At 35.4% G+C, this 27147-nt stretch overlaps 1 protein-coding gene across 1 annotated transcript in view; it reads left to right on the forward strand.

The window, feature by feature from the left end:
• Positions 1-27147, forward strand: part of LOC114359387 (beta-1,4-glucuronyltransferase 1) — a 69121-nt gene that overhangs the window by 35336 nt on the left and 6638 nt on the right. The window contains exons 2-3 of the mRNA XM_028313776.1: positions 1798-2565; positions 25486-25645. Of these exons, the coding sequence (XP_028169577.1) occupies positions 1970-2565; positions 25486-25645 (756 nt within the window). The 5' untranslated portion in view covers positions 1798-1969. The remainder of the gene's footprint in view (positions 1-1797; positions 2566-25485; positions 25646-27147) is intronic.

The following is a 27147-nucleotide window of genomic DNA, read 5'->3' on the forward strand; positions in this document are numbered from 1 at the left end:
GATTTGAATCCCATGCTAAGTTACATATTATTACATACGAAAGGAACACTCTGAAATACCTACGCTTTCCACGAAAGCACGTAAACGTCTCCGACATTATTATTAATTAAGTAGGTACTTATGTAATCAATTTAGTTATCGATTCCCAAGATTTATTGATGCATAATAATATTAGTTATAGTGTCTTTTTTTTCTATCACCTTTCAACACACTGACAGCCAAGCTGATCCTTAATTAAAGAAAATTTCTGCCAATGCCCTTTTCGTATTTATTAATGTCGGCACATTTAATGCTTACAAAAACAAAGCGTTTTATGTGGTACCAGTACAAATCCTACATTAATTGCTTTTAACATTCCCGTTTTTACACGCAACTGGTTCATAGTTTAAAAAAAGCAAAATCATTGTTGCGTATCGTTTATTATATCTTAATTGTGATTGTTTTATAAAAACCACGGCCCTTTTTTGTCCGTTTTTCAAGAATACATAAAACCTCCGTCCATTTTATTATTTAACGGGAAAGGATTAATCGGATGTTTAATCCATAAAACTCTATAGGAGATAATTAAAGGGTTTACTTCAAACCCATGAAGCAATGTTCTTTTTGCAATCATCCTGAAGAATATTATTCTCCTATATTATTATGTGCCAATAGTCATAAAGCGAATGATCTCATAACTCTCCACAGTTGTAAACTCTACCATGTACCATGACTGCTGCAAAATGCATTTTAGCTTCTAAATCCATTGCCGTATGATCCAGTAATTACGCTTAATATTTCTAGATTCCCATTAAGAATGTTAAATTGGCAAGACTAGGGTTATAGGCCATAAAACTGTACGTGAGCATAAAAGTTCTTGTAGAAGCACAGGAATTATTATATCGTGATATGAAGTTATATTTTTTAGATTTCCTCTTAGTTAATTAGATCCTGTTTTAATAGTGCAAAATGATTGCATGTTTCCCCTTGCCCGGAAAGATGTTTTAACTCAGTATTACCCTCATTGAGGTGCGTTTACTAAGTATAACATTATTGCTGTACATCCTGCAGCAACTTAGTTTTCTTGAACTAACTACGCATACTTATAATATTTAGTTATATGCCATTGCCATAAAAACGCTATTACAGTTTCATAAAATTTAAATGAGAAGTAATTATAACAAGATTTAATATCTACTACTTACAAGCGCATGCTAAGTGAGGTATTATAGGTATTATTATGTCCTTACCGCCCTTACATCGTGTTCCTCATTAATTGCTTGATTGATGTCATCCGTCTGAGGATAATGTTTTATCTAGCAATACATATTTATAATATCTATAAACATATAAAAATGTCGACGACTGGATGTCTATTCATACTGGCTCCGAGAAAAAGCTTTAAACATGAAAATTATAGAACATTCTTGTATGATGTACGAGCCCAATTATGAAGGCGCGACTATAAATTTCTAAGCTGTAATTCATAATCACCAACTCCAAAAGAGGTGACGGGATCTTAAACTTTATATTAAATACACTACAACAAAGTTGCAGCCATTTATCATACTTTAATGGTTTCCATTTTCCAACGTTAACTTACCAAAGACAACTTTAACTTCTTCCTTGTTCACAGGAAACACCAACTCGATATACAGCACGAAAAAAATAATGTAAAAGATGAACTGTATAAGATTTATTAAGAGAGAGTACCTAAAGTCAAAGCAATCAGCACAAATTATGTTGTTTGGCTCTTACAGACCTCTGAGTAACCTTTGAATTGAATGTGTAAATGAAATGTTGTGTCCATTGTTGCAGACGCTGCGAGCGGCGCTGCCGAGGCGCCCCCCTCCCCACGCCTGCTGATGACACAATAATCTGTGATGCTGGCAAGAGCAGGACCCTACAGGAAACTGCGTCCCCGAGGACGGCGAAGGACGTTGTCGCCAACGATCAATTAGCTATAAGTGCAAGTGCCTAATTCGTTACAATGGTGGGTAACCGTCGAAACTTCATATTTAGAGTGAGCATTGTGATCAATATCGCCGTGCTGCTGTACGCGGCGATGCATCTGTCCGGCAGCACCGGCCCAGGAGTGGAGTGGGTGCCGGTCACCGTGGACGGCTCCGAACGCAGCGCGGAGCTCCGGTACTTGAACACAGTGGAGTTCCGGAACGTGACTGAAACGAGGCTGCCCGATTCCAGCATGAAGAACTACGAGGAATCCACGTCTCAGAAAACGCCGTCCACTATGCCGTCAACAAACAAAACCGCTTCGAGCACCACATCCATCGCTGAACTAGAGAAGAAGTTACACGACACATCATCAGAAGCGGAAATGGTGAACGAAACGTTGGATATAGTCGACGAGAACGCGTTGTCGGACGCGACCCTCGCGCGGCTGCGGTTCCTCCTGGCGTGCAACGAGAGAGACTTTCTTCCTCAGTATCTGCAACGTGGTGAATATTGGGTGTTAAAGAATTACGTGCGCGCGGACCACGGAACAGTGTTGTGCCATGAAACCATCACCTACACGACTCACGCTGGCTTCGAGTTCCTGGACAACGTGCCACCTCTAGTCGAAAGGTAATTGATTAAACAGTCTACAGATTAACTATACGTTTTTGTTTGCAAAATCGCACCTACAGTTTAAAGCTTGATGTGCTGTCGTTTGTAGTTATTTGCAATACAAATATCACAAATATGAATAGGAAACTGATACCTAATTGACATTTATACTGATAGTTATATTATTTTATTGAATGTTCATAACATTAAAATACAAAGTCGATACGGCATCTTAGCAATATAGAAACACTAATTTAGTGAACTTACGAAATAAGTAATTAATTTATTGGTGTGTTAGTGAAAACCAGTATTCAACTTTAACAATACTAAATTCATGATAAATAAGTAAGTTAGTAGATGATAGATACCTATCGATTCTTTTGTCGAATCACTTTATCAGTCGCTAGCTTAACGCTATCTTTACAGCTAGTCCTTAGATGAGTCATGGATACTATACGTGCGTAGTATAATAAGTTTAGCCTTGCTACGGGAATCACCGAAACTTTTCTTATCGCATGCATAAACCAAATTACATGTATTTATCGTGTCCAACTTATCTTTGATAAGATCATATGGTTGTTATGTGTGACGTAACCGTTTATAATGGTCCTTGGTTTTTTGCACGATCGATGAGTAACAGGAACAAATCAATCGGTCTTCTGGAGGTCACGGTTAAGTATAAACAAAACACGCACGATTTCGCATAAAACAAAATACGATTTCGCATAAAACAAAATACGATTTACGCGATTCCGTATTCATGAATGAACAACTTTCATTCGGTATCTTGACAGACTACTTCCATTTTTATCGAGTCGATTGATGATTTCACTGCGTCTCTGTCGTAAGATCGAGAGTAGAGAGTGTTTTATATCAACTGGCCACTTCATTTTAAAACTGGACTCCTTAAAACAGTCAGTTGTTTTTTTAGACCAGTTAATTTTAGACTAGCTAATACAATTATTGCGTGCTCTAACGAATCATACTAAATTATAATTTATCTAATAAAAAGAGACAACTTGAAAGAAAAAGAAATGTCGGCTAAGCATCGAACCCCGCTGTGAAAGTTTCATAATAAGAAGCACCAAAGAGTTAAGTAATCCGTAACAATTGCTCATATCTGATCGTCGATCATTTTAGATTCGTTGTGTAATTTTGTGATCCAAATATTGTTTGTTAATATTATTGGACGATTATGACATATTGGTTAATATTGCTTGCGTAATACGGATGGGTAATGTCAAAAGGTGGAAACGAGTTGCATCAACACATTTCAATTGGCACTACCTTATTTAGGAGTTATATTTTATAGGTGTCCTATTACCTACGACCGTGCGGTTGGTTAGCATCAATATATCGCCTCTACATTATTTAATAGCTTCAACCTTGACGTGGCGGGTATGTAAAAAACTTGGAAATTAATGTCCATTAATATTCTCGTGAAATATGTTAGTATAAAACCACTAAGTAACTGGTTATGGCATAAGATACTGTAATTCCTTTACTCTAACTTTCATTGTTTAAAGGTTGACGCTAGATCTTTCATAATAGACGAGTCTGCTAGCATTTAAAAATATATTATAACTTACAAGGAAGTTGTAAGATCACGAGTGTGACAAAAACATAATTATCATGTTCTAAGAATCGCTGCCATCAATAAATTATTTCAAACGCAATGAAATAGCACTGTCATATGTGTCAATGGAACTTAACAATATAATAATCGCACAATGCGTTTCACAGATCAGTCGTGACGTGATACTAAAGCCGTGGTTTCACAAAAGCGACGACTAAACTAAACACAACTTCCTTATTCAGCAGCCGTCACGACATTGACGCATTTTAAGGCATATTATGAAATTAATTTTTGTGTAAAGAACAAATTATGAAGACAGAAATACCATACTAGATTGATTACCATAAGTTAATGTTACAATATTTATTCAAACTGAATAAAGGAAGCACAGTAATTTACTAGCAATTATTTTGTTAGACATTAAAATTCTGGTACTAAATCTAATCGTTTTATAAAGCAAAAGTAATAAATACAAATAAAATATGATAATTTACATCGACACGCACGTAAGAAAACACAATAGAAATCAATTAGCCAATTAGGTACTACGAATATCCGTGAAAACGTAACGTAAGAGCCAAAACGCTACATCAGCATCAACCGCATCGCTGTTACCAAGCCCCGGCCCGCATGTTGCAAGTACACCATTGTAATGTGATCGACAGATTGCCCGCGTAATGACAGGCGTAAGAAGAAAAGCCACGCTCGGGACTGGCCGCGGCCGTATGTGTGCTAGGTCGATAGTCAGTGGGGCAGCATTAGAAAATGGAGGGCATAATGTTCGCCAGTACATTTGCCTGCATTTCTTGTCCTAGACCCCTGCACTTAATAGTTTATGACGTGGAGATTAGTACTGTCTCTGTTAATGGACACGTATCCCGTGTCCATGAACAGAGACAGTACTATAATCTCCACTATCTCTACACGATATAATCTCCATTGTCAACACGAGATGATAGAGAAGTGGAAATGCGACAACTTGACCACACATTTGTGAGCTTTTCAATAAGCTTTACTACATGGTTCATTTCATTTTAAAACTAGCTGACCCGGCGAACTTTGTTCCGCCTTAATGGCAATAAATAAGCAGACTTTTTTTTAAATTTCGAACGCGATAAAAAGTATCCTATGTCCTTCTCCTGGCTCTAAACTACCTCCCTGACAATTTTCAGCTAAATCGGTTCAGCCGTTCTTGAGTTATAAGTGGAGTAACTAACACGACTTTCTTTTATATATATAGATTTGTGATTTTCTGTAGTTACTTAGTGATGATGTTTCATTAGAATTTACCTAAGAGGCCAAAATAATTTTGCTTTACAAATATTTTAAGGTTTCAAATCATCCTACATAAGTACTTTGGAAAGAACTCACTAGACTATAATTACACAATAATTTCAATTGCGACCTTCATAGCAACATATTAGACGCTTGACAAACTTCCATCCACACCATCTGATAATGACGGTGTCCATTGTGTTCAAATTACAACACTGCAAGGCATGCTATATGCAACCCAATAAGAATGTAGGTACCACGAATAGGCCTTAGTTAAAATTATATAATTGTTTCATACAAGAGAGCTAATACAATTTTAGGATTATCATCGGATGCTCATTGTAACTCAGAAAACTGAAAATGGTCTGTAGTCTTTGTCTTTGGTGCTACAATCAATCGTAATCTACGTATCTGGCCGTCAACTGTCAAACAATATGTTTTTGGTGAAAATAACTACGGTTTTCAATGTTTTTACATTTTCTCATCAGTGTTTATAAAATTAGAAGCATCGAAAATTATGGATATTTTTGATCGAAAACCGATTTATAGATAAAAGATGGATTTGGATAGGGATTGATTAAAGCCGGCCTTATTAGCATAAAAATTAAGCTAGTACAGCCCCCCTAGACAAAACGCACTTTTTGATCGAATCGAAAATCGAATCCGTCAAAACTCCATACAAAAAAGGGGCTTTTCGACCACTTTCGACTGGTTTGTGATTATAATTTGCACTTTGTCTAGACCCACAGGTCTATACTCAAAGTAGGTAGTCTATGTCCACAAAACAACGAGACAAAAAAAACTATTCTTTTTTGAAGTTGGTTAACAAAAAATGAGGCAATTATTTATCGTTCTAGGTACCTATACTAATAACGGTTAAAAATAGATACGACTTGTGTAACGTGTGTAATGTGTATGGATGTAGGATACACTATAAATACTACGAGTACCATTGCCCCCGTGTATAAATAGCTCAGTATGACAAGATTGCAGCAACTTGACGAGTTTATTAATAGACGAGAGGAATGTGCCTTAAGTAATCGAATTGTGTAATACATATTATTATTCCAGAGGGCCTAGTGCGAGTTTACATCAAACGTGCTCACTAGTGAGCGCGTCAAAAAATTACATATATGTATGACGGATTGTACAGCGCCCCTAGCGGGAAACGTTCAAAAACTAAAATTTTCATACATTTTTTAAACGCGCTCACTAGTGAACGCGTTTGATGTACGTAAACTCACACTCAGCCCACAAAACTTTAATTTTATTAACCATGAAATTATAGAGTACCAGTATTTTAAATTAATTATGCACTAATTGGATTCGACTGGCCAATAAATATACGTTTTTTTCTGCATCCATATTTAATATCATTTATGTGGAAATAATAGGCAAGTTAATTAGGTATAACACGATGATACTACATCTACTTCAATATTAATTTAATCTTATTTAAAATACAGAAATAATTTGCAAATTAATTAACAGATATTGATTAAATATTTTTATACGGAGAATATTATGTACAGTTTTATTTAAAAAGAGTGTTGTTTCAAACCCTTATAAGATAAATGTGTCATTTTCCTTAAATAATCATTGTCATGTTAACTAATTTTGCGTGTGTAAGTAGGTGCGTAGCGTTGCGGTCTCAGATCATAGAATCTATGATCTGAGGTTGCGGTTATACATATACAATTTTAATGTCCCGATGCAAGGGCTAGAGGACAAACCACCTAATATTTTAACAAATATAGAGAGGCTCATACACATTTGACATGTTTTAAAAGTACTTTTCATAAAAATTAAAACTGAACGTTTGCAAGTACTGGTTAAAAATATTTTCTATTGTTTTAACTTTCTCGTGAAGTTCTATACCTAAATACATAAAGTGAAAATGTTAGGTACGATGCTTTGTTTTTTATAATTAAGTAAGTTCATCATATCAAATAGCTATCACTTTGGTCATTAGTCCCTATACCGACGTTTTATTAATTTAATTATTTATGTGTTTATAAGAAGTGCTTAACATTCTTTAATTTCACCTTCTAGTAATTTGAATTCTACCAATCTTTTAGTAACTATTAATTACAATCATATACGAGTAAACCTAGGAAAAACACAATTAAACCCGTTGGCCAATTACATAACAAATTACCTACCTAGTAGATATTTAATTAATAATTAAACATACTTTTATAAATTCAACATCTAACAGCTGTGTGAAATACCCCTACTAACACATGTGGCTTATAATGTATCAACAATCAAATGACCTCTGTATGGTCGAAAGCCACAAAGCGGTGATAAAATTTATCAACAATTAAAATTTAATATTTGCATTATTATTACGGACTCGATTTTTAAATGTGATAACGGAATGCCATAAACAGCTTTTAAAGGCAATCATTCTACCTTATGCACATTATACCTAAATAATTTTGTATGTTTTTCTTATCATGACGGATTATAGATATCTAAGAATTTATCACGCAATATGATAAGTCATAATAGTTTCGACTTAAACAGATTGCCAATCTGAGAAAGATTAGCATTTAATGCTATAAATAAAAAGGACAAAAATGTCTATCAAATCAGCGTTCTTATGATAAAAATACATTACTGATAAAGAAATGTAATAATGTTTTAAAACTTATAAAAACGCATTGGGAAATATTTTTACTAAGAAATGATAAGAATTCTTTTTTGCGTGAAGTATAGAGTCCTCATTACGTGAATGAGTAGGGTGATTGCTACAGTTATTGGCCCTTTAAGAGCGTTGTGTAAGTTAACTTGTGTAAAATGTAACAAAAACTCGACTTTTCTTTACTTTTTATATTTTATTATGAGAAAACAATATTGCTGCTATTTAAGCTAGTACCTATTTGGTGTTATACGATAAGAATTACAATAATAATTTTAAAAATATCAGAGATCACATTAAATTTAGCTATTGGCCCCAAAAACACAGTAATTGGCTCCTAGAAGTACAGTTATTAGCCACCGAAAAAAAACCATAAAAATCACTGAAACTTCACGCTTTGTAATCCTAACTCATTTAGTCTTTCCTTAAGATTAGCTAAGAATTCGTCATCAGTATCACTCTTATCGATTTCTTCATCTATCTCATCATCGTCAGTACCTACATTCAGTAACATTGTAACAATTGTGACAAAGATAACTGTCTCCTTCTTCTTCAGGAATATGCTGTTGCACAAGATTTATGAAAGACACGGTGGCATTCAGAGCATACTAAAAGTCTATTTTTATAAGCTTTTTGCAAATATTATAGATTTGATTGGATACAGATACATTATTCTTGCTTTTTTTATTTTAGCAGTTTTCTTTTCTTCAGCTTTCCGTTTTCTGTCCTCTCTTTTTTGTTCTCTTTCAATTTTCCGTTCCCTTTTTTCTTTCTCGAGGATTTCTTTTTCTTAAGCTTTTTCTTCCAGAATCCTCTGATATACAGGTTCAGGTTCATCTGTAACTTCCGCTTCCAATCCATTTTGCTTATAATAAATAGTCCCACAAACGATAGAGAATAAAAAAAAAATATTTTGCATTTCAGGTATTATTTGTTTTATTTTTTTAACTGATTAAGTGTTTCTGTTCCAACTGCTTATACCAACCTTAGTATACTGTGTTACCTACGGCATCTTGTAACAATCTAGGTAAAGTAAATCAATAAAAATAGTTATTGGCCGTGCATAAGTGTCAGTAATTGGCCCCCCGGCTAATTACTGATCCTAATAGGTTAGGACGTTAGTATTTTAATAGCAAATATTTAAGGGTTAAATTAACTTAATCTTGAATAAAAATACAATAAAAGTAAAATTTAATTATTGGCCACCCATGGCCAATAACTGAAATAAATAGAAAACGTGGTATAGTTATTGGCCAGTATAATTTTAAAGTTATTTTGTTCCAAAACAAAGTAACTTAATCTATCTACATAAGCTACCATTTATCTCTTTACAAAAAAACAGTAAAATTACTATAACAAGCAAAAACAATTAAATTACGAACAATATTCATAATTATATTTACCTTAAAATTTTGACAAGCATGCGGCTACTCGGTCGACTCGTTGTCGAAAGAAAGCTTCTGCTGTTTAGAGTGCCATCTGTTCTTACTCTGACATACTACATTGGACAGCGTATTGCTCAGAGAAAGTATTTGTGTCTCTTTTCCACTCTTAATAACGTACATATGCTTGTTTATTTTTATTTTAGTCAAGGTGGCCAATAACTATGTACAGGCCAATTACTATAGCAATCACCCTAATCCATCTTTAAATACTCACAAACATTCGTGTTTATAAAATTTGTAGGATTTTCCGCTTCACCTTCTAAGAATTGTCATGGCTATTCATAAAAATAGTTCACCGACGTTTCTACGTTAAGAAAAAACTATGAGTCGTTTATTTATTTCAAAGCGCTGCGTAATAAAAAAAACCTTTTTTACTTAATAATGTTACTTTTCCGGCGATGATACCTTATTTAGTCATTATAATATTATTTTTAGCATTAAATCAAACCCGATCTGGAGTTTTATAATCGTCAGATAAATCCTGAATTCCTGATTAATTCCTTTGCAAGTTTCAAACCAGTTCAGCGTCCGCCGAGTGTAATTGACTTTCATTTGTGTCTTCTATTTCTGTTAATCCATATCCATCGTATCCAACTTGCAGTGATAGGAGCGAGAGGTAGTTTTATAAATGTTGTTTTGATTTACAGTTTTAGTTAAGCTGGACATTCACGCTCAATGAAACTGACGTACATAAAAAAAACTGATAGATACCATGAATTTATTCAACATAATATTTCACACACACGATATGGATGTACGTGTCAGTTCAGCTCATGAGTTTAACTGACCGTTGTGTCCAGCCTTAATTTGAGTTGGAGTGTCCAACTTGAGTTGGACACTACAAAGATTAGCAAAAGGTAACAACAAAAGTTCAATGACTTCATCCATCATCTTTTATAATAAAATGTGTATTGTAGCACTGGAGCCCAAAAATTTGAAAGTCAAGGTTGATCAATCACCAGTGGGCCGCGTGGTCTTGCGCAAGAGTGGCCTGCTATCGCCGGACGCAGCCCGCGAGGGACGCTTCCACGCTAGAGTCACCAAACCATCTGATTACTAGTTGGGGTAAACTAATGTATGATTCAATGAAGATACGATAGAACAGTAAAACCCGAATGCAAAAAAATAGTAAAATTTCTGCTCTTAACAAGTATGAATCAATAAAATATCCCTCTTAATATTACGTAAAAACATGGCTTTAACTAAAGCGTATGATATCGCTTACTTCTATTATAATGTGTTAAGGTGGCAGTATTCACGTTTCTTAATTAAGGGACTCATATAAAACGGCCGTTTCTTACATAGGTATGCTACAGATTATTTTAAAAGATACAAACGGAAAACCAAACAGACAGACAGCACTTCTGGATACGTTCGAAACTCTATGAAAATACTAACATGAGCAAAAGGAATAAATTTTATTAAGCGCTGCAAAAACGATACCGTAGTTAAATACCGTTATATCAATATTAATATTAATTAAAACTATAATTAACCAATGGATGGCTACGGAAAATCTATCGTTTTTCATGTAACCCCCGTTTGTCTTAAACAAAGTGCAGTAAAGGTAAAAAACACGACAGCCGAGTTTTAATTGGACTTACCACTAAAGACTGTGAGTCGTCTACAATAATTAATAGTTTGTTAGACCTGTTAACATCTCATCTACTGTTGTGATTTGTCGATGAGCTGTTAACAAGCTATCAATTAACTTTGTTAATAAATTGTACTCAATATAAATTGTTTCAGCAAACGAGGGCAGTGTTTACATGTTCCGTTCTCTGATTTAGTTTAATTTCCGTGTTGTTTTCATGCTGCGGTGACTTTAGTACTTAAGTGATTTCTTGAATTATTAATAAAAATTTTGGCGACTTGTATTCTTCCCGAGAATCACCTAAATTGTAGTTTAGGTACAAATAAGCGAACATTGTAAATTTTTTGCGAAAAGTTGTCATACCATCGTCATAAACGGGATGTGAAGATTAATTTGTCCCAAAAATATTCCCAAAGTTGGTTAACCTAGTGCGCACTGGCCTCGATCTACGCGGTGAACACCACTGTCCGGATTTACGGATGAATACGCGGGAATATGAAGCACTTTCATGTAATGCAGCATATTGTTACAGTGATCTATTGTAATTTTCACTTGCATAATAAGCTTTATGAGCTTATTACATTATTTCAATGGGCTCCCAACGAACATTTAAAAACTATAAAATGAATCAATCATTCAACAAAAGAATGAATCATTTTCGAGTAGTTATTGGTAAAATCAGCTTACGGAATGATATCGTTTAATTAAGTAGGTAAGTATCCATATTATACGGATTACGAATTCTATTAACTGAGTTACTCGACCATTTCTTGTATAATTCACCAAACTGTTTTACAACGAACGTGTCACCTTCGTTTACTGCTCGCAATTAAATTCGCGATCACTGATTTCACACACACGTGAAATCTACCAAAACGAATAACTAATGACGTATTGTGAAAACGGCAAACATTTGTGAGTCAGTTTTGAAATTCCACTGGTATCTCTATTACCTAATTAGAAAATATTGCCGGATTTTTGTAGATACTTAATTAGAAAATGGAAACGCCAAATATAGACATTACAGCCGTTTTCAGGTTAAGTGTTCCGAAACAATATCTATGACCTCCGTTTAGGAGAAAACTAGACCAAACTGAAACTTAGATTTCCACTTTTTTGCCAGAGTTGTACGAAAGAAAAATCGAACTAAAGATTCAACCTACTAATCACAAAATAACTACCGTAAAGTAATTTAAACGTTCCGAATTCGCAGAAGTGGTGCATGATCGATTCGCAAAAAATTTCGGCACACGAACCTTGTTGTGATGTCACGCCAAAATAGACCAACATTAGCGGACGACCTCGAAGTTTTCACAAAAAATGACCGAGTCTTAATTAAATTACGGCTTTATTCATAGAATCGAAATGGAAGAGCGCACGCGACCATTTCTATTGGCGTCGAATATTAGGCATAGTTATGTAAATAAACCGGTACCAGTTATCTCTCGATTTTGAAAACGAAAAGTGAAAATGTGCGAGCCGAGTGGCGACACTCGAATGCATTGGCTAAGTAAAAGCAAACAGCAAGCTCGCTGTGACAAAGAGTGAAACGTAATGTTAAACACTAACATACCTTTAAAGTACTTTTAGAATCCTTGTGATCAATGTTTTTTTATGCTAACAAGTCAGGTATTTGACCACAATCGCAGCTGATGTTAAGTGGGATGCCGTCTAGGATGGTACATAATATCTGCCCTGTAAGTGCCTATTCACTCTCGCCTTGAGAAGATCTTGTTCCCTAAATGCATAATATACTTTTTAAGGGACTAAATAAACTAAGTAGAAACCATGTTTCTGAATCAATAGCAAGTAGGTGCTCAATAGAATATTCCCTGAAAAATTGCCAATTTAGAGCAGATAATATCGCATTTAAGATGCAAATCTAAATTCCACTTCAAGTTTTTTTACAATCCAACGTCCGTCTCTACACTATTAAAGTAGGTACCCGTTCTTCCAACTGTATGACTTTTCACTTCACATCAGTAAATAGTAGGACAAACAAACTGAATGTTAGCACTTGGCACTAAATATGTCACTTTTTCAAGGTAACGTTCACGTAACTCCCATTGTGTAAACTCACAACTACTTTTACTTTCAAGATGAGCGGAAGCGTGTTAGAAATATAGCTAATAAATATGAGGTGTGAATGTAAGAGACAAAACAATTTATTATTCTGTTAATGATGTAATTGAGAATAATCACGACATTCATATTTTCTCATTCCTTTGTTTGTTTGATGTGTTTACTTAATTTCATACGTCGTAGGGGGTCATCCATAAAGTACGTCACACGTAAAGAGGGGGGGAGGGGGTTGACAAAGTGTGACATGGTGTGACCAGGGGTGGGAGGGGTCCTAAGTTTCGTGACATCACATTTCAATTGTTTCAAATATTTGATATAATGTTGATTTCATAAAAAAAAAGTACTTAATTTAAATGGAAATAAAACTAACTTCGGAACTGCTGTTAATTTAATAATTTTTCGATGTGAAATTGCAAAACATGTNTCAAATATTTGATATAATGTTGATTTCATAAAAAAAAAGTACTTAATTTAAATGGAAATAAAACTAACTTCGGAACTGCTGTTAATTTAATAATTTTTCGATGTGAAATTGCAAAACATGTGACGTCACACTAGGGAGGGGGGGGGGTCTCAGAAATGTAACCACCTGTGACAAGGACGGAGGGGGGGTCAAAAAATCATGAAATTCGTGTGACGTACTTTATGGATGGCCCCTAGTTATACATTTTGGGTTGATTAAAACATCGTTAACTACTTATCTTATTGTTACACATGTCACTAAAATTGTTAATTAATATTAACATACCTTCCTACTAAATAAGTAATCAATGCGTGACCAAAAATGTGGAAGTGATCACTTTTTGTGTTACATCTAAAAGTTATGTAAACTAGGAAAAGTGGTCAGTTATATGAATTATTTATATAAAAACTGTTCAATAAAAACGATTACCTAAATACTAAATATTGACTGGGCTACTTGAAGTATAAATTCATGGCACTTTCTCTACTGAATTGGAGGTATGGCCCTTAGATTGAGGTGCAAGGGCACAGGTCAGCCGTGCGGCCTCGATGTGAACCACCTGGTAACCATTACTTGTGATGTTTACTGGATAATCTTGAAACTCGTGATATAATGGCAGATTTGTATACGAAGCTAGGCCCTATACTTAAAGGGTAAGGCTCTATGCCCTGCATAGAGGTTCTCTACTTTACGAAGAAAAATATCATGGCTCTAAACCTTCTAGTTTGACAATAATGGTCAAACTTAGCTAAAAAAAATGTCATTCAACAATTCACTAAGGCTGGGTTGCACCATCTTACTTTAACTTTGACAAACGTCAAAAATGTGTCAAAATCCACACAAAAAGCACCGGTTATCGTCAAACTTACGGTCAAAGTTGGGTGGTGCAACCCAGCCTAAGAAAAGTCAAGAAATTGAAACCGTTTACCGTATTGATGATATCATCATCATCATTTTAGCCACAGAACGTCCACTGCTGAACATACGCCTCCTCCAATCTCTTCCAAATTGGCCAGTTAACGCCGTAAAAATGTACCTAAGTAGTTGTGTAAAATGCCTGAAAAAAGATGAAGATATTTTAGAAATCTTCTCATGTTGTGGCATCATACAATGTCTAACTTTAAAGCCTGTGTGGCATAAATACTATTGTTTATTTGTATGTTTATGTGTTTATGACCACGTTAACGGATTATTGTCTAGCGACCATCTTAGACGAAGTGTGTGTTATTGTTGATTATATGGCGTATAATAAAGACTCTCTTACTAATGAATGTCTATTGTGTTATGTCGGAATGTCTCTTAAATGATGGACACCCTATTACCTACTTAGAAATCACTATTACAGACTTCCTAGGCTTAATCTGTAGTGCATAGTTCTACATTCTCTTAACCAATGGCTACTAGTATTTAAAATTCAAATAAACAGACTTCCTTCTATCCCACGGTTGAAGCAGACTCATTTCAAGTTGTTTATTTTTCTATTCGTTCTAATGCGTACTCTACCGAATTTAAAAGTACCTAACCTACATTCCGAACAAGCATTTTTTCACCCCGTTTTGCCTTAGTCGGTTAAAGGTGAATAAATGACGCAATTTCAGTCGTAATCACAACGCAATAAAGTATCAATCTCATTGATAGCTCATTGACACGCCACACGTGGGGTCTAGTACTCTGGTACTTGCACAGAGAACCTTAACCGGTCCTGCTGAACCCATAATGCGCCACGTGTATCAATTACCGGATCAATTTGAACTCTATACCAAAGCAGTTAGAAGTCACGTAACTACTCCATAACCCTTTGTTCACTTTACAATAGCTCGTCGAAGTGCATTACGATAAAGACTTATTTCATTTTGACGCATTTAATTGTAATGATATTGATAAGTGATGTATTTTTTATATCGAACTTTATCTTTATCTTATCTTTGGGATCGTTAAGCATAAATGTGTATGATAAATAATTGTGGATTTATATCTTCGCATTATTCCATAAAATACTACATGGGAAAACATATCAGGTGGTTCCATGTAAATTAAAACCCTACCAACCATTAATTAATTTTTAGTAACAACAGCAATAAAATTTAATAAATCTTTTAATTCCCAGCTACGTAAATATTTTTATATCCTTTTTATAAGTACATATCTTTGTAAGTTTTTTAATTAAGCCAATTTTCTCACAGTCAAGAGCCACTTTATCGATAAATTTAATTGATGATCGCGTTCATCATAAAATAAATCAATCAAAAAAAACTCATATTTTTATTTATTTTTGCAAATTTAAACTCGTAGGCAGGCTTTTAACACGCACGCACTTTAACACGCCCTACCACTGTTTCGGGACAATAAATGGGCCAGTGTTGAGAAGAAGAAGCGCAAAGCGCCAGTGTTGAGAAAAAGAAGCGCGTTGCAGTGGGCATCTTGTTGGTGAATGGGTGGCACTGCTCAGTTTACTCTTGTTTTTATTTTTTCTTCTTCCATTATTATGTGCCACTGTCATGTCTATGTAATTGCCTGTATTTGTGTGATGTCCATTGTAATAAATGTATCTTTCTTTCTTTCTTTCAAAAAACTCAGTCACTATTATCGAGAATTCGTCAAACGAAGACTCAGCTAGATTAGGTGCACATTATTTTGACTGACAGTAACAAAGTATTGTCGATATTACGTGCTCCGAGACACGTTGCATAACAGCTTCCCAGCCATCGTAAATAATGTGGGTGTAGTAATCTAGGATAGAATAAATTCCTTACAATCGTCCCAGCAATAAACACTTGGAGCCTGCATGATAAGAGATCAGGCAAGGCGAGACATGGCGTGAAGATATGTACACCCGAATGGCGTTCGCAAACAGAACAGAAAACTAGGAAGTTGTTTGTCTGTAGGGTTACCATAAGACAGGCACTGTAAAGGCCTTTTTGCATGAAAAAAAAAGAAAATCACGCATGTCAGAAAAAAATATGACAAACTTTAGTATTTTCTCTGAAATAATTTGGTATATTATCGAGGATAAAAGTTGCAGGAAGGCGCTGGATACAGGCCGCTGCCAACCGGCCAATTTGGAAATCATTGTGGGAGGAGGAGACTTATGCTCAGCAGTGCAGTGGACGTCCTGTGACTGAAATGATGATGATGATGACTGTCGAGACTTGAAATTAGTAGATGGTAACCCTATTTGCGTGAGCCCCGACATTGAATAATGAGAGCCCACGAGATGGCACGAAATTGAAGTGTTTTATTTTAATGAACGCAAGTGTAGGTCAACCGTTGTGCGGACTAATAGGCGCAGAAGCTTGCAACCGAACTTGACCGTTATTTTGAATGCGTTAAAACACATGAAATGCACGCACCATCACTAATGATGTAATGTTACCTGAAATCTTGATTGATTTTAGAATGCAGGAAGTCATTAGCCGCATGAAATGTTTATTGCTGTTCTCGAATAAGCATTCCGCGTACGTGTAGGAAGATGACGGTAACTGTTATTTAGATTAGCAACGAATGTAACCGTGGAGTACGCCATTAGGCGCTGGCCACATGTAGCGTACTGTAATCAATCAGCAGTACATTATGCGCATCGGTTCTGGTATGTAAATATCACTTTACACAGAAATAATAGGTACTTACTTTTAATAGTAATTTGTAACAATAATTACTTGGCTTCTATGGCGTTCCCATGATTAGCTTGCCTCAGTTCATAAGCATTAATACATTGTATTGAGCCCCAATTTTGGCTGTTCTCTTCCAACTCCAGTCACTACGACTAACTTAAGAAGTAGAAGGTTTCAGATTTGCTAAAAAAAATTGTGATTGTTTCATATAAAATTCGCCGTATTACGTAATTATGTGAGATTATGCGTGTCGAAAATGGCCAGAACTCTTTCGTGAAAAGGATGTTGCGATCGTGCTGCTTTATTGCGGGACTCTTTATTATTTTTATGTAAATAATACTATTATAAAAATTTTTGGAAAGACAGGAGCCACAAAAATTACAGGATTCATCGAATTGTAATACAGTCCTTAGTTCATTCGTGATGGGGAATTCCAATACAAAGTTGTTAACGTCTAGTCCAAGTTGCAGAGGCATCTAAACATGTGTAGCCGCTCCTATTATACCCTACTTGCTCGTGAATGAAGTGCTTGTATGCGATCCTCCCGTTATGTCTTCATTGAAACTGACGAGTCTAACCGAGATGTATAATTTTGAAGGTAACCAATATAACCTATAGCTTCTAGTGCAAGCTTGTGTAAATAATTTTATAGGATGGTGGTTTTTGAGGATTAGGATAGAATACTCGTATTTGGATCGAAGTCAAATAAATTGAAACTTGAGGTCGACATCTTGATATTGATTTAAATGAGCGTTTTCGAGCGATTCTTTGATATTGGTCTCATACATCTAGTATATAAGCATCAGAACCAATCTCTTTTGAATTTGACTGTTTACATACTGCATACCTATCCAAACAAGTCATTTTATATTCGTAAGTACATTACAATTTGCTATATTACTTTTTATCACAGTTTGCATCATTTTTATGAGTAGATTCCTGAAAATGGAAGTACATAACTTAAAAACATGTAGCCATGCTACGTGTATTAGCTTTGTCATAATATTTGTTAAAAACACACAAAGTAACTCCGCTACTGTGGGTGAATATGATAACAATGTGTGTTTAAGTTAAAATGGGCAGCGTACCCAACCCAACGTTATTATGTTGTCACTAACAAAATTTGAAGAAAAATGGTGAACCAGAAAGGACAGTACCATACATAAAAATAGTTCAGAAATGCTATAAGAAAGAATGTCACTATACGATTACATTGACTCTATTAATCGCGTGTGCTTGCCCTTTTTATTTCATTTCAGCATACCACTTTAGAAAGGTGAACCTGTTTTACAAAATTGTGAAAAATGGAGCTGCCTTCGCTTGCCGGGCGAATGTTATTCCATTTGAGCTACTTAGAAACTGGATAAACCAGTTTTAATAACCTATTTATTTATAGTGTTATAGATTTGTAGAAAGTCGTGAAAAAGTACCCTTACCTAAATTTGACGCGAAAATATAAGCGTATTTGCAATCCCCAAATTATCTTGTGTCGATACTAAATCAGTTACAATACAACATTTACGTTAACTGTCAGTAAATCGTAAATTCGAACACGAGTCTCATTTTTGAAGCCGACTCTACTTATTAGCTTAATTTATGACTGTGTGGCATATTCAATTAGTGCTATTGGTGACAATGTCACTAGGGCAAATTGTGTTTGCATCAAATTGGCCATAAATTGTAACAATAGAGGAGTTACCTAACATCAAATTAGGTCAATAAAAACTAAATCAGTGAGTTTGTGATCTCAAAAGCGAGGATAATAAATATTATCTTCTACATCCTGGTGAGGAGGCTCGTCGCCTTATTTTGTGATACTGTAACGATGTTACCACCAACCAAACCGAACAGAAAAATCTGCCACACTGCGAATCGAGCCCGAGACCTCTGGGTCTGAAGCAAGTGGTCTTCTTACCACTAGATCACAGAGGCGGTTAGTACAATTTTGGAAGAAGCTTTTCTTGAACTATGCGTAAAAGTGGTATTTTTTTTATAAAATAACCTAATATTCTCAATTTCTGAATCAGTCTTGTCATTTATCGTCGCTTGCCTCTAACTGACGTAACTGACATTTTGCAAAATTTTCAGGCGATTAGCCAGATCGATTCGTTTTGCAAAATTGATTAAGGCCGGGTAACAGAGAAAATGGCGAAAATGAGGTTTTCATTTTTCATTTTTGAGGTACTAAACAGTAAAATAAAAGGCTAAGATTTTTTTTGGGCATAGTTGAGGATATNCCTACTTTAGACGAAATACCAAGCCTTAAGATGGTGTAGATAACTCAGTTTCGAAAAAAATGTAAGATACGTCAGTTAGAGAGGCAAGCGACGTTATATCTAACCATATTATTGGGCAATAATGTGACCCTGTATATGGCTATTTTGTGGCTACGATAATAGCAAATTCCGGCCTTCAAGGCGATAATATTTAGGATACAAATATGCCTACTAAAAGATTTTGTGAAACGCATGTTATTGACACTCAATTTCAAAAGATTTGATCTATTGAAAGACTTTAAATTATGAATGGTTCCGATCACAATAGAATAGAACAGGCATGGTATGCATGACTTTCAAGAAATCTATTTATCTATTGCTTGACAAGTCGATGACTGGTACCAAATTAGTGTTTGTTGTACTCGTATGTATTATAATCCATAGGCTTTATGCGTTACCACATTGTTATAGTCCCCACTTTTACTATTTATTCCATATTTCTTTAAAATTTGTGCAGTCGAGTGTCAGTCAGATCTTCACTAATGAGTTTATTATTTTTTAAATCAAATCCAATCATCAAATCACGAATTTACTTCACTTCATTTGCTCTACATAACACTTTACTTTTCCATAGTCAAAACCGCAGATCATAGAAAGTTAAAACCCTATAATAATATGTATATTTTGCAATAAAGTTCATTTCTATTTTACGTAATTATGAGTTACCTGCCTACACACGTACCTACGTATAGTGCAATAAAATGCATCCGCCAATTGGGCCATCAAAATTAAGCACAATCAACCATCTGTAATTGAAATGACTACTATTGAGCCTACACTTCCGACACAGGAATGCGAACTGCATATTTTTAGTAAGTCATTCATTGCCCCTCAATTTCCTGGCCAATTAGCAGAGAATTCCCCTTGAGCTATATTATTAGTAATTTATAAGAGAAAAAGGTACAGAAATACCCATCATAAAAGTATGACTACTAATGGAGAGAAAGCCATAACTGACCCAAGCCAACTCAAGACCCAACATTGTAAGTTTTAATGTTCCTTCTTCCACCTCAGCTACCAATTAATCCTCAGCTAAGCAGTAATTGAGAAGTACATAGAATGACCTATGAGTTATTTATGGATTGTTCTTCTTCACCCTTACGACAGTCGTACATGTTTTAAGTACCTACACAGTATTATCGAGCTGGACTAGTTAGAAATAAGATGATGGGATGACTTAAAGCTTTTGAAGATCAGAAAAGGATTGAACTTTATCTGTTCAAGTATAAAAAGCCTCTACAAAGTGGTACTACGAAGTTTTGACTAGATTTTTGAAAACTCCACCACTGTATCTAACGGCGATTGCAATGACGCATGCAGTCCAAGAAATATTCTTGGTCTACTGCCTCAATCCATATTGTGCGATTCATTTCTGCCGGCCTACATATGACCGCAGTGTGGGTAACAGTACGAGGTGCTGTGCCGTAATGGTGCACTGCCTCGCACTCGCATCTGGGTTGACCGCAAGAAAGCTAGCCTGAAATGCAGTCACGTGATGTTTCACACGTAAATTAATAAAATCACAGTTATCGCCTTTTCTGTTCCAAATTGAACTATGTCAATCAAAAGACGTTCTAATTAACACGGATTTTTTATTGATGAACATTCTTAATTATGTTTCATCTTTCCACATAATTAAAGCATCTTGTATGCTTATGGAGCAACATTAGTAAAAGCTGTTTGTATTGATGAGCACATTCACCTCCATAAATATGGCGTGGACAAAAATAAACATTCTGTATTATTCATTTCTATAATAATGTCCTCAAAACACGCTGTTGCTTTATATTATATCTTCACAACAAAAACTGATCTAATGTAAAGAAAAATAATGGTACAAGGTTATAAATAACGCACTAATTTTCCTTAATTGCAATTACCTCATATAAACTGCAGTTTATATTACTTAACGTACGCCATCAACTTAGCCACTTAACTCGGACTTGAAGTCAACGTGAAATTATTTTGGCGGCCCTGGGAGTTCACTTTATTAACGAAACGATAAAAAAAAGCTATAACTGCTCTTATTAAACTAATTGTTTGAATTACGTTTTGAATTGCGCTTTACATAATAAATGATCAACACGCTTGACAGAAACCGAATGGACTGTAATATCGAAAATGTATCAAGGTTTAGTACTGTCCCCTTCAACAACAAGGCAACTGTTTTATGCGACAGTTTAAAAATACAAAACATTAACGAAAACGTTATTGCTTGCGTTAAATTAAATTAATAGTTGGGTTGGGGTTCGTACAGATATTGATCTAACAAAAAATACTTCCCCGACGCCCATACGAATCTATGGGGTGGTGTAGGTATAGACTATGTAGTGTGTTTAAACATGGAGTGTGGGCTTGTTTGCTCAGCCACTTACAGCCGTGTAGCTTGTTAGTTAAAAAAGCTCCTATTAGTAAAAGTTAACTAGAGTTCTTATTACGTCGTATAAATAAGTAAGGTAATAAGTCCCTGCGACTCGTGGAATTTGTAATTTCTGCTGAAACTATACACTTTTATTCAAGCACTAGCGGCCGGCCGCGACTTCGTACGCGTGGATCCATCATTCTTACGCGGTTTAGATTTTTTCATACAAATGTTTTTTCCCGCTAACTCCCGTTCCCGTGAGACATACAGACAGACAAAAATTTTATTGATTGCACTTCTGGCATCACTATCGATCACTAATCACCCCCTGATAGTTATTTTGAAAATATATTTCATGTACAGAATTGATCTCACTAATTTGTACGAACAACCTAATATTATTCACAGCATGACACGCACAGTACACTAAAAAATGTTCAATACTAATATTTTTTCTACGGCATGCATAATATACTGCAACCTCTATAAGGTCGTGTATACCGGTCAAATACGAGTAGTCACGCGGCGTAGTTTCCACTTGTAAACTTTTTAACGAAAGTTGACAGCAGTGTAGAGCTTTCCTTTGTTTTTCCTCTGTCTTTTTTATATAAAAACTATTGCTGATAATTATAAGTACTTTTTAATTCATCATCATCATTTCAGCCACAGAACGTCCACTGCTGAACATAGGCCCCCCTATGATTTCCACGTTAATTAAAATCTGATATTAATTAAAATGAAACCAAAAACAATATAATATTGCTTTCTTTGAATTCAAACGATGAAAAATAATAATTTAACCTTTTTTAATGCCAGTCACAAAAAACACCCGTTCTATACCTACATTATTAACATCTGTGCTAGTTGACTCGAACAAAGCAAACATGGCACAAATGCCAGTCTGTCGCACCCTCCAGAATTAACCCCCACAGGATCGAACGGTCTACAAAACACAACTATACATAACCTAGGTACAGTCACCTTTACACCCTAAAAAACCTTAAACCTTAACCAGCTGGAATAAAGACCGAAATGTAGAGTGCATTCAAACGTCTGCGCTGATTGAAATTTCTGGATGCGAAAATTAAATTTTGAATCACCCTTCAATTTACTTAGGGTTAACTCGCGTGAGGTGCCTTTATTAAATAAGCTTTATTTATACCAAGCAAGAGTAGTATTTGAATTACATTTACATGAGAGTTCCTCTAGCGCAATATGAAAAGATGCTATAAAACTAGGTAGGTATAAAAAACAAAGGACCTAACTGATTAGATGACTAAAGGTAAATCCAGAAACTGCTCAAGGCAAATGAGTCTAGGAAAGATAGTTACGTCATTGGTCATTTAGACTGCATAATGATATAATTACACACTAAAATGCTTCAAAATAACTGCGCGAACCACCAACATTGCCCTTCTAAAAATACGATTGTCAGTTGTTTATCTTATTTAGCGACACACGTCCTACTTGTTATTTCCTCCCCGTTCGTAATACCGCTTTTATTTGTATAATAACTTCACTTGTAATATCGAATTCCAAGCCAAGGTAATCGAGGCAGCATAGTTGTGGCATGTGATGTTGAATAGAAATCTCCATTTAAATAACACTTAAGATGGCATTGCGCACCGTTGCCTTCTACAGTGCATTGTGCCGGCAATACGCGGTTTATTCGCTGTATTGGGGATTGGGGTCAGTGAAGGAATTCTTTGTGCCTTCCAGACTGCAGGTAGACAAGTAACATTTAGACTGTTGTGCAACCTATTATGTCATGAGATGCATCATGAAAGATTCTGCTTATCCAATAGCTGTATATGTCTAGATAGACAAGATCCATTAGGTATTATGAAACCACTGCATTTCGGTGCATTCTCTATTTGGCCTCATTTATGATGCTTCAAACATCAAGATCGACATTCAATTGTTTTTAAAGTATTTTAACAGGAATTTATGTCATTTATTTGGTCAGCTAATTGCACATTAACTATAGAATCTTAGGCAGTTTTAATAGGAGCTATTCTGATAGAAAATCACAACGTTTTTACTTTGATGACTTCAATGGTTCGAACATGCAAATCATAATGAAATGTCAGGCGTCGTGAAATGTGGAATTTGTGATCTGACCTAGAAACCCCGTGGCAAGCCTCACCTTTTGCCTGGCGCCATTTTTCTTCGACCACCAACAGGGGTTGAAAAGGCTTTCCCCTCAATCGATAACTCATTTACCCAAATGCACAACCAGGATGTTAATGACTGGCAAACAGCAACTTTTTCATTATATTTTTTGCCGTGAAAGCTTTTTTGTGTCGAAAAAGAAAATAAAATTCAATTTGAGTAAAACTGTGCCAGGAGGGGTTAAAAAACGAAACTTTTAATAATGATTGATTTATTGTTTATTGACTTATATATATTAATATTTAAAAAATACAGCTTCTAGTTGTCAAAAAGGCAGTAGACACGTCTATCCACTGAATAGCGGCTCTACCAGAAAGTCGCATATCAAGATTAAATGTGCATGCATACATAACGTTTACAATGTTAATTGGCGATGAAAAAGGTCAACTTGTAACCAGTGCAGTGCAGTCATTTAGAACGGATTAAGAAGTTTATCCAATATATCTTGCTCAAATAAACAAGTGATAATCGAAAAGATCAGCCAAAACTATAAAACAAGGTTTTAATTTATATTAAACAAGTGACAATCGCTGTGATCATCAGCCAAAAGTTTAAAATAAGAAGATTTTCCATTAAGGAAACAAATGACAACCGCTGCGGTCAAAACTTACACACTCTTCGGACTTTCCCGGTGTTTACTTTTAAAAACAGCCAAGGTTGGTAGTAAAATAGTGGCGCTCAACCAGTGGCGGAACCGTAAATGTCGTAAGTCACGCGAGTGGATTCCCCTCGCTTCACGGCATATTGATTAACACACATACCTACAACCGCCCAGTTCTCGCACCTGCGACAGTCATCTCTCGTGAACTTTAAATGCTAACTAACCATCAGTTGTTTATGCCACCAATGACGATGACCCGGCTGATTACTTAACGACAGACATTTTCCGCGACCGTTCCAATACTTGTGTTGAGCGCTTATTTATCAATTGAGTTTGATTGTTTTGAGGTGAACAAACTCATGCACCGAGAATTGTAGGGTTCCGTACTCAAAATTGAGGGGACCTGTTTGACTGTCAGTGGACTGAATCTCATTAATCGTAAAAAGGTGGGCGATTGACATTTCCTCGAAATACTCAGTATGTATATTTTATTGCCACTATCAACAGAAAATAAAAAAATAATAAAACTTAAAATTAAGAGAGCGCGTTCTGTGTTCGTTGTGTATTTTATTGTTTTGCGAGAGACCGAAAATTACGCGAGCAAAGCTGCGCGAAATAGCTATAAAGATACTTTCATTACCGTATTTTATTTCTGTTCAAATGAGGTACCTACGCAACTATGAAATGCATGGTCTTCAGTCGATAGCACATCAGGCTTTACAAGATAGCACCTTTTAAAACCAAATAAGGGCACTGCACAATTACACATACCTTAATGTCATCGTCCGTTTATCCTTTATCTGATCGGTTCTTCACCACTATTTTGTCCTCTTCCAGATGGATGGCGCCAGTCAGCCTGGCCATCCATGCGCCGGGAGCCGACGTGGTCCCCACGGTAAACAGCATCAGGTACCTTCGCGACTGTCTCGGCAATGACCTGATCCGCCAGTTCGTCACCTTCCACGTCTTCTTCAGCAACAAGCACATACCCACTAAGGTACGTATTAAAATTTGATCAATTTAAAGCTGTAAAATGAGAGAGAGATACAAAATTATAAACAACTATCTGTACCGTGACTTTGCCCGCAGCAATTTCTGTCTGTCAGAACTCAATCCAAAATTCATCAAAATCCACTTATTAAGTAATAGACTAAACCTAAGTCCTGTATCTACAGTTATTTTACTCCTCATAATATTTAAAATTAAATAATTCACTTGGAGAACGTAACCAATCAGAACAAATGCTCTTTTTATAAAGCGACAGACCCCCTACGCTGCTGCTTAACAGTAAATCATATCCCTGGGTACAATAAAATAAATAACCGTCCTAATGCTCATAGAAACTCATTTATCATCTTTACCAAGCTTATCAGCTTTGCAAAAAACGAACCGCTGCAAACTGGATCAACTAGATTCCTACTTTTAGCACGCCACGATAAGTCACCACTCACCATGATTAATAGTCGGAATCCTCAACAGAAAGAATTAACCTACTAAAGTTTTTTCACATCGCATACCTACCGAATATACAGTGTGTCCGGGCTCGTAGTGATCAAACTTTAAGGGCAAAATCTAGGGACAATTTTATCGATAAAAATACTTCAAATTTGGGGCCTGACCCATTTCTCGAAAAATTACATCGATTTAAGTTTTTAATTTTTAGTTTACACCTCTTCTTTAAAAAACAAGTGAAAGCGTGGGTAGCTTAACATTAATAGGCAAATATTTTATATCATGCGATAGCCAATAAAATTATCTATTAGTTGAAGAAGAAAGCAGACACAAGTTTTATACATTTTATAGGAGTAAGAATGGATTGAATTAGAAAAAATACATTACTTTTTTCACTTCTTTTTCAGTTATTTTCCAACACAAGGAAAACCAGGTCGTTAAGGTATGTTTTATTTGCATTGTATTTTTAGTATTTGAGCTATTCTACAAAACGAATGTAAATTTATTACTCTGCGCCTATTAGTTTCGACGTAATTGTTGAACAAAGATACCCCTTCCCAGCGGTTTCCATAGTAATCGGAATAGGTTGTGTGATTCTTTCAGGCAGTGCATTTTCGCATGTCGCGTGCGCTATGGAAACCGCTGGGAAGGGGAATCTTTGTTCAACAATTACGTCGAAACTAATAGACGCAGAGTAATAAATTTACATTCGTTTTGTAGAATAGCTCAAATACTAAAAATACAATGCAAATAAAACAAACCTTAACGACCCGGTTTTTCTTGTATTGGAAAATAACTGAAAAAGAAGTGAAAAAAGTAATGTATTTTTCTAATTCAATCCATTCTTACTCCCATAAAATGTATGAAATTTGTGTCTCTTTTCTTCTTCTACTAATAGATAATTTTATTGGCTATCGCATGATATAAAATATTTGCCTATTAATGTTAAACTACCCACGCTTTCACTTGTTTTTTAAAGAAGAGGTGTAAACTAAAAATTAAAAACTTAAATCGATGTAACTTTTCGAGAAATGGGTCAAGCCCCAA

Source organism: Ostrinia furnacalis, unplaced genomic scaffold (assembly GCF_004193835.3).
Source record: "Ostrinia furnacalis isolate ACB-3 unplaced genomic scaffold, ASM419383v2 OfSCF0319, whole genome shotgun sequence".
Taxonomy (NCBI): Eukaryota; Metazoa; Arthropoda; class Insecta; order Lepidoptera; family Crambidae; genus Ostrinia; species Ostrinia furnacalis.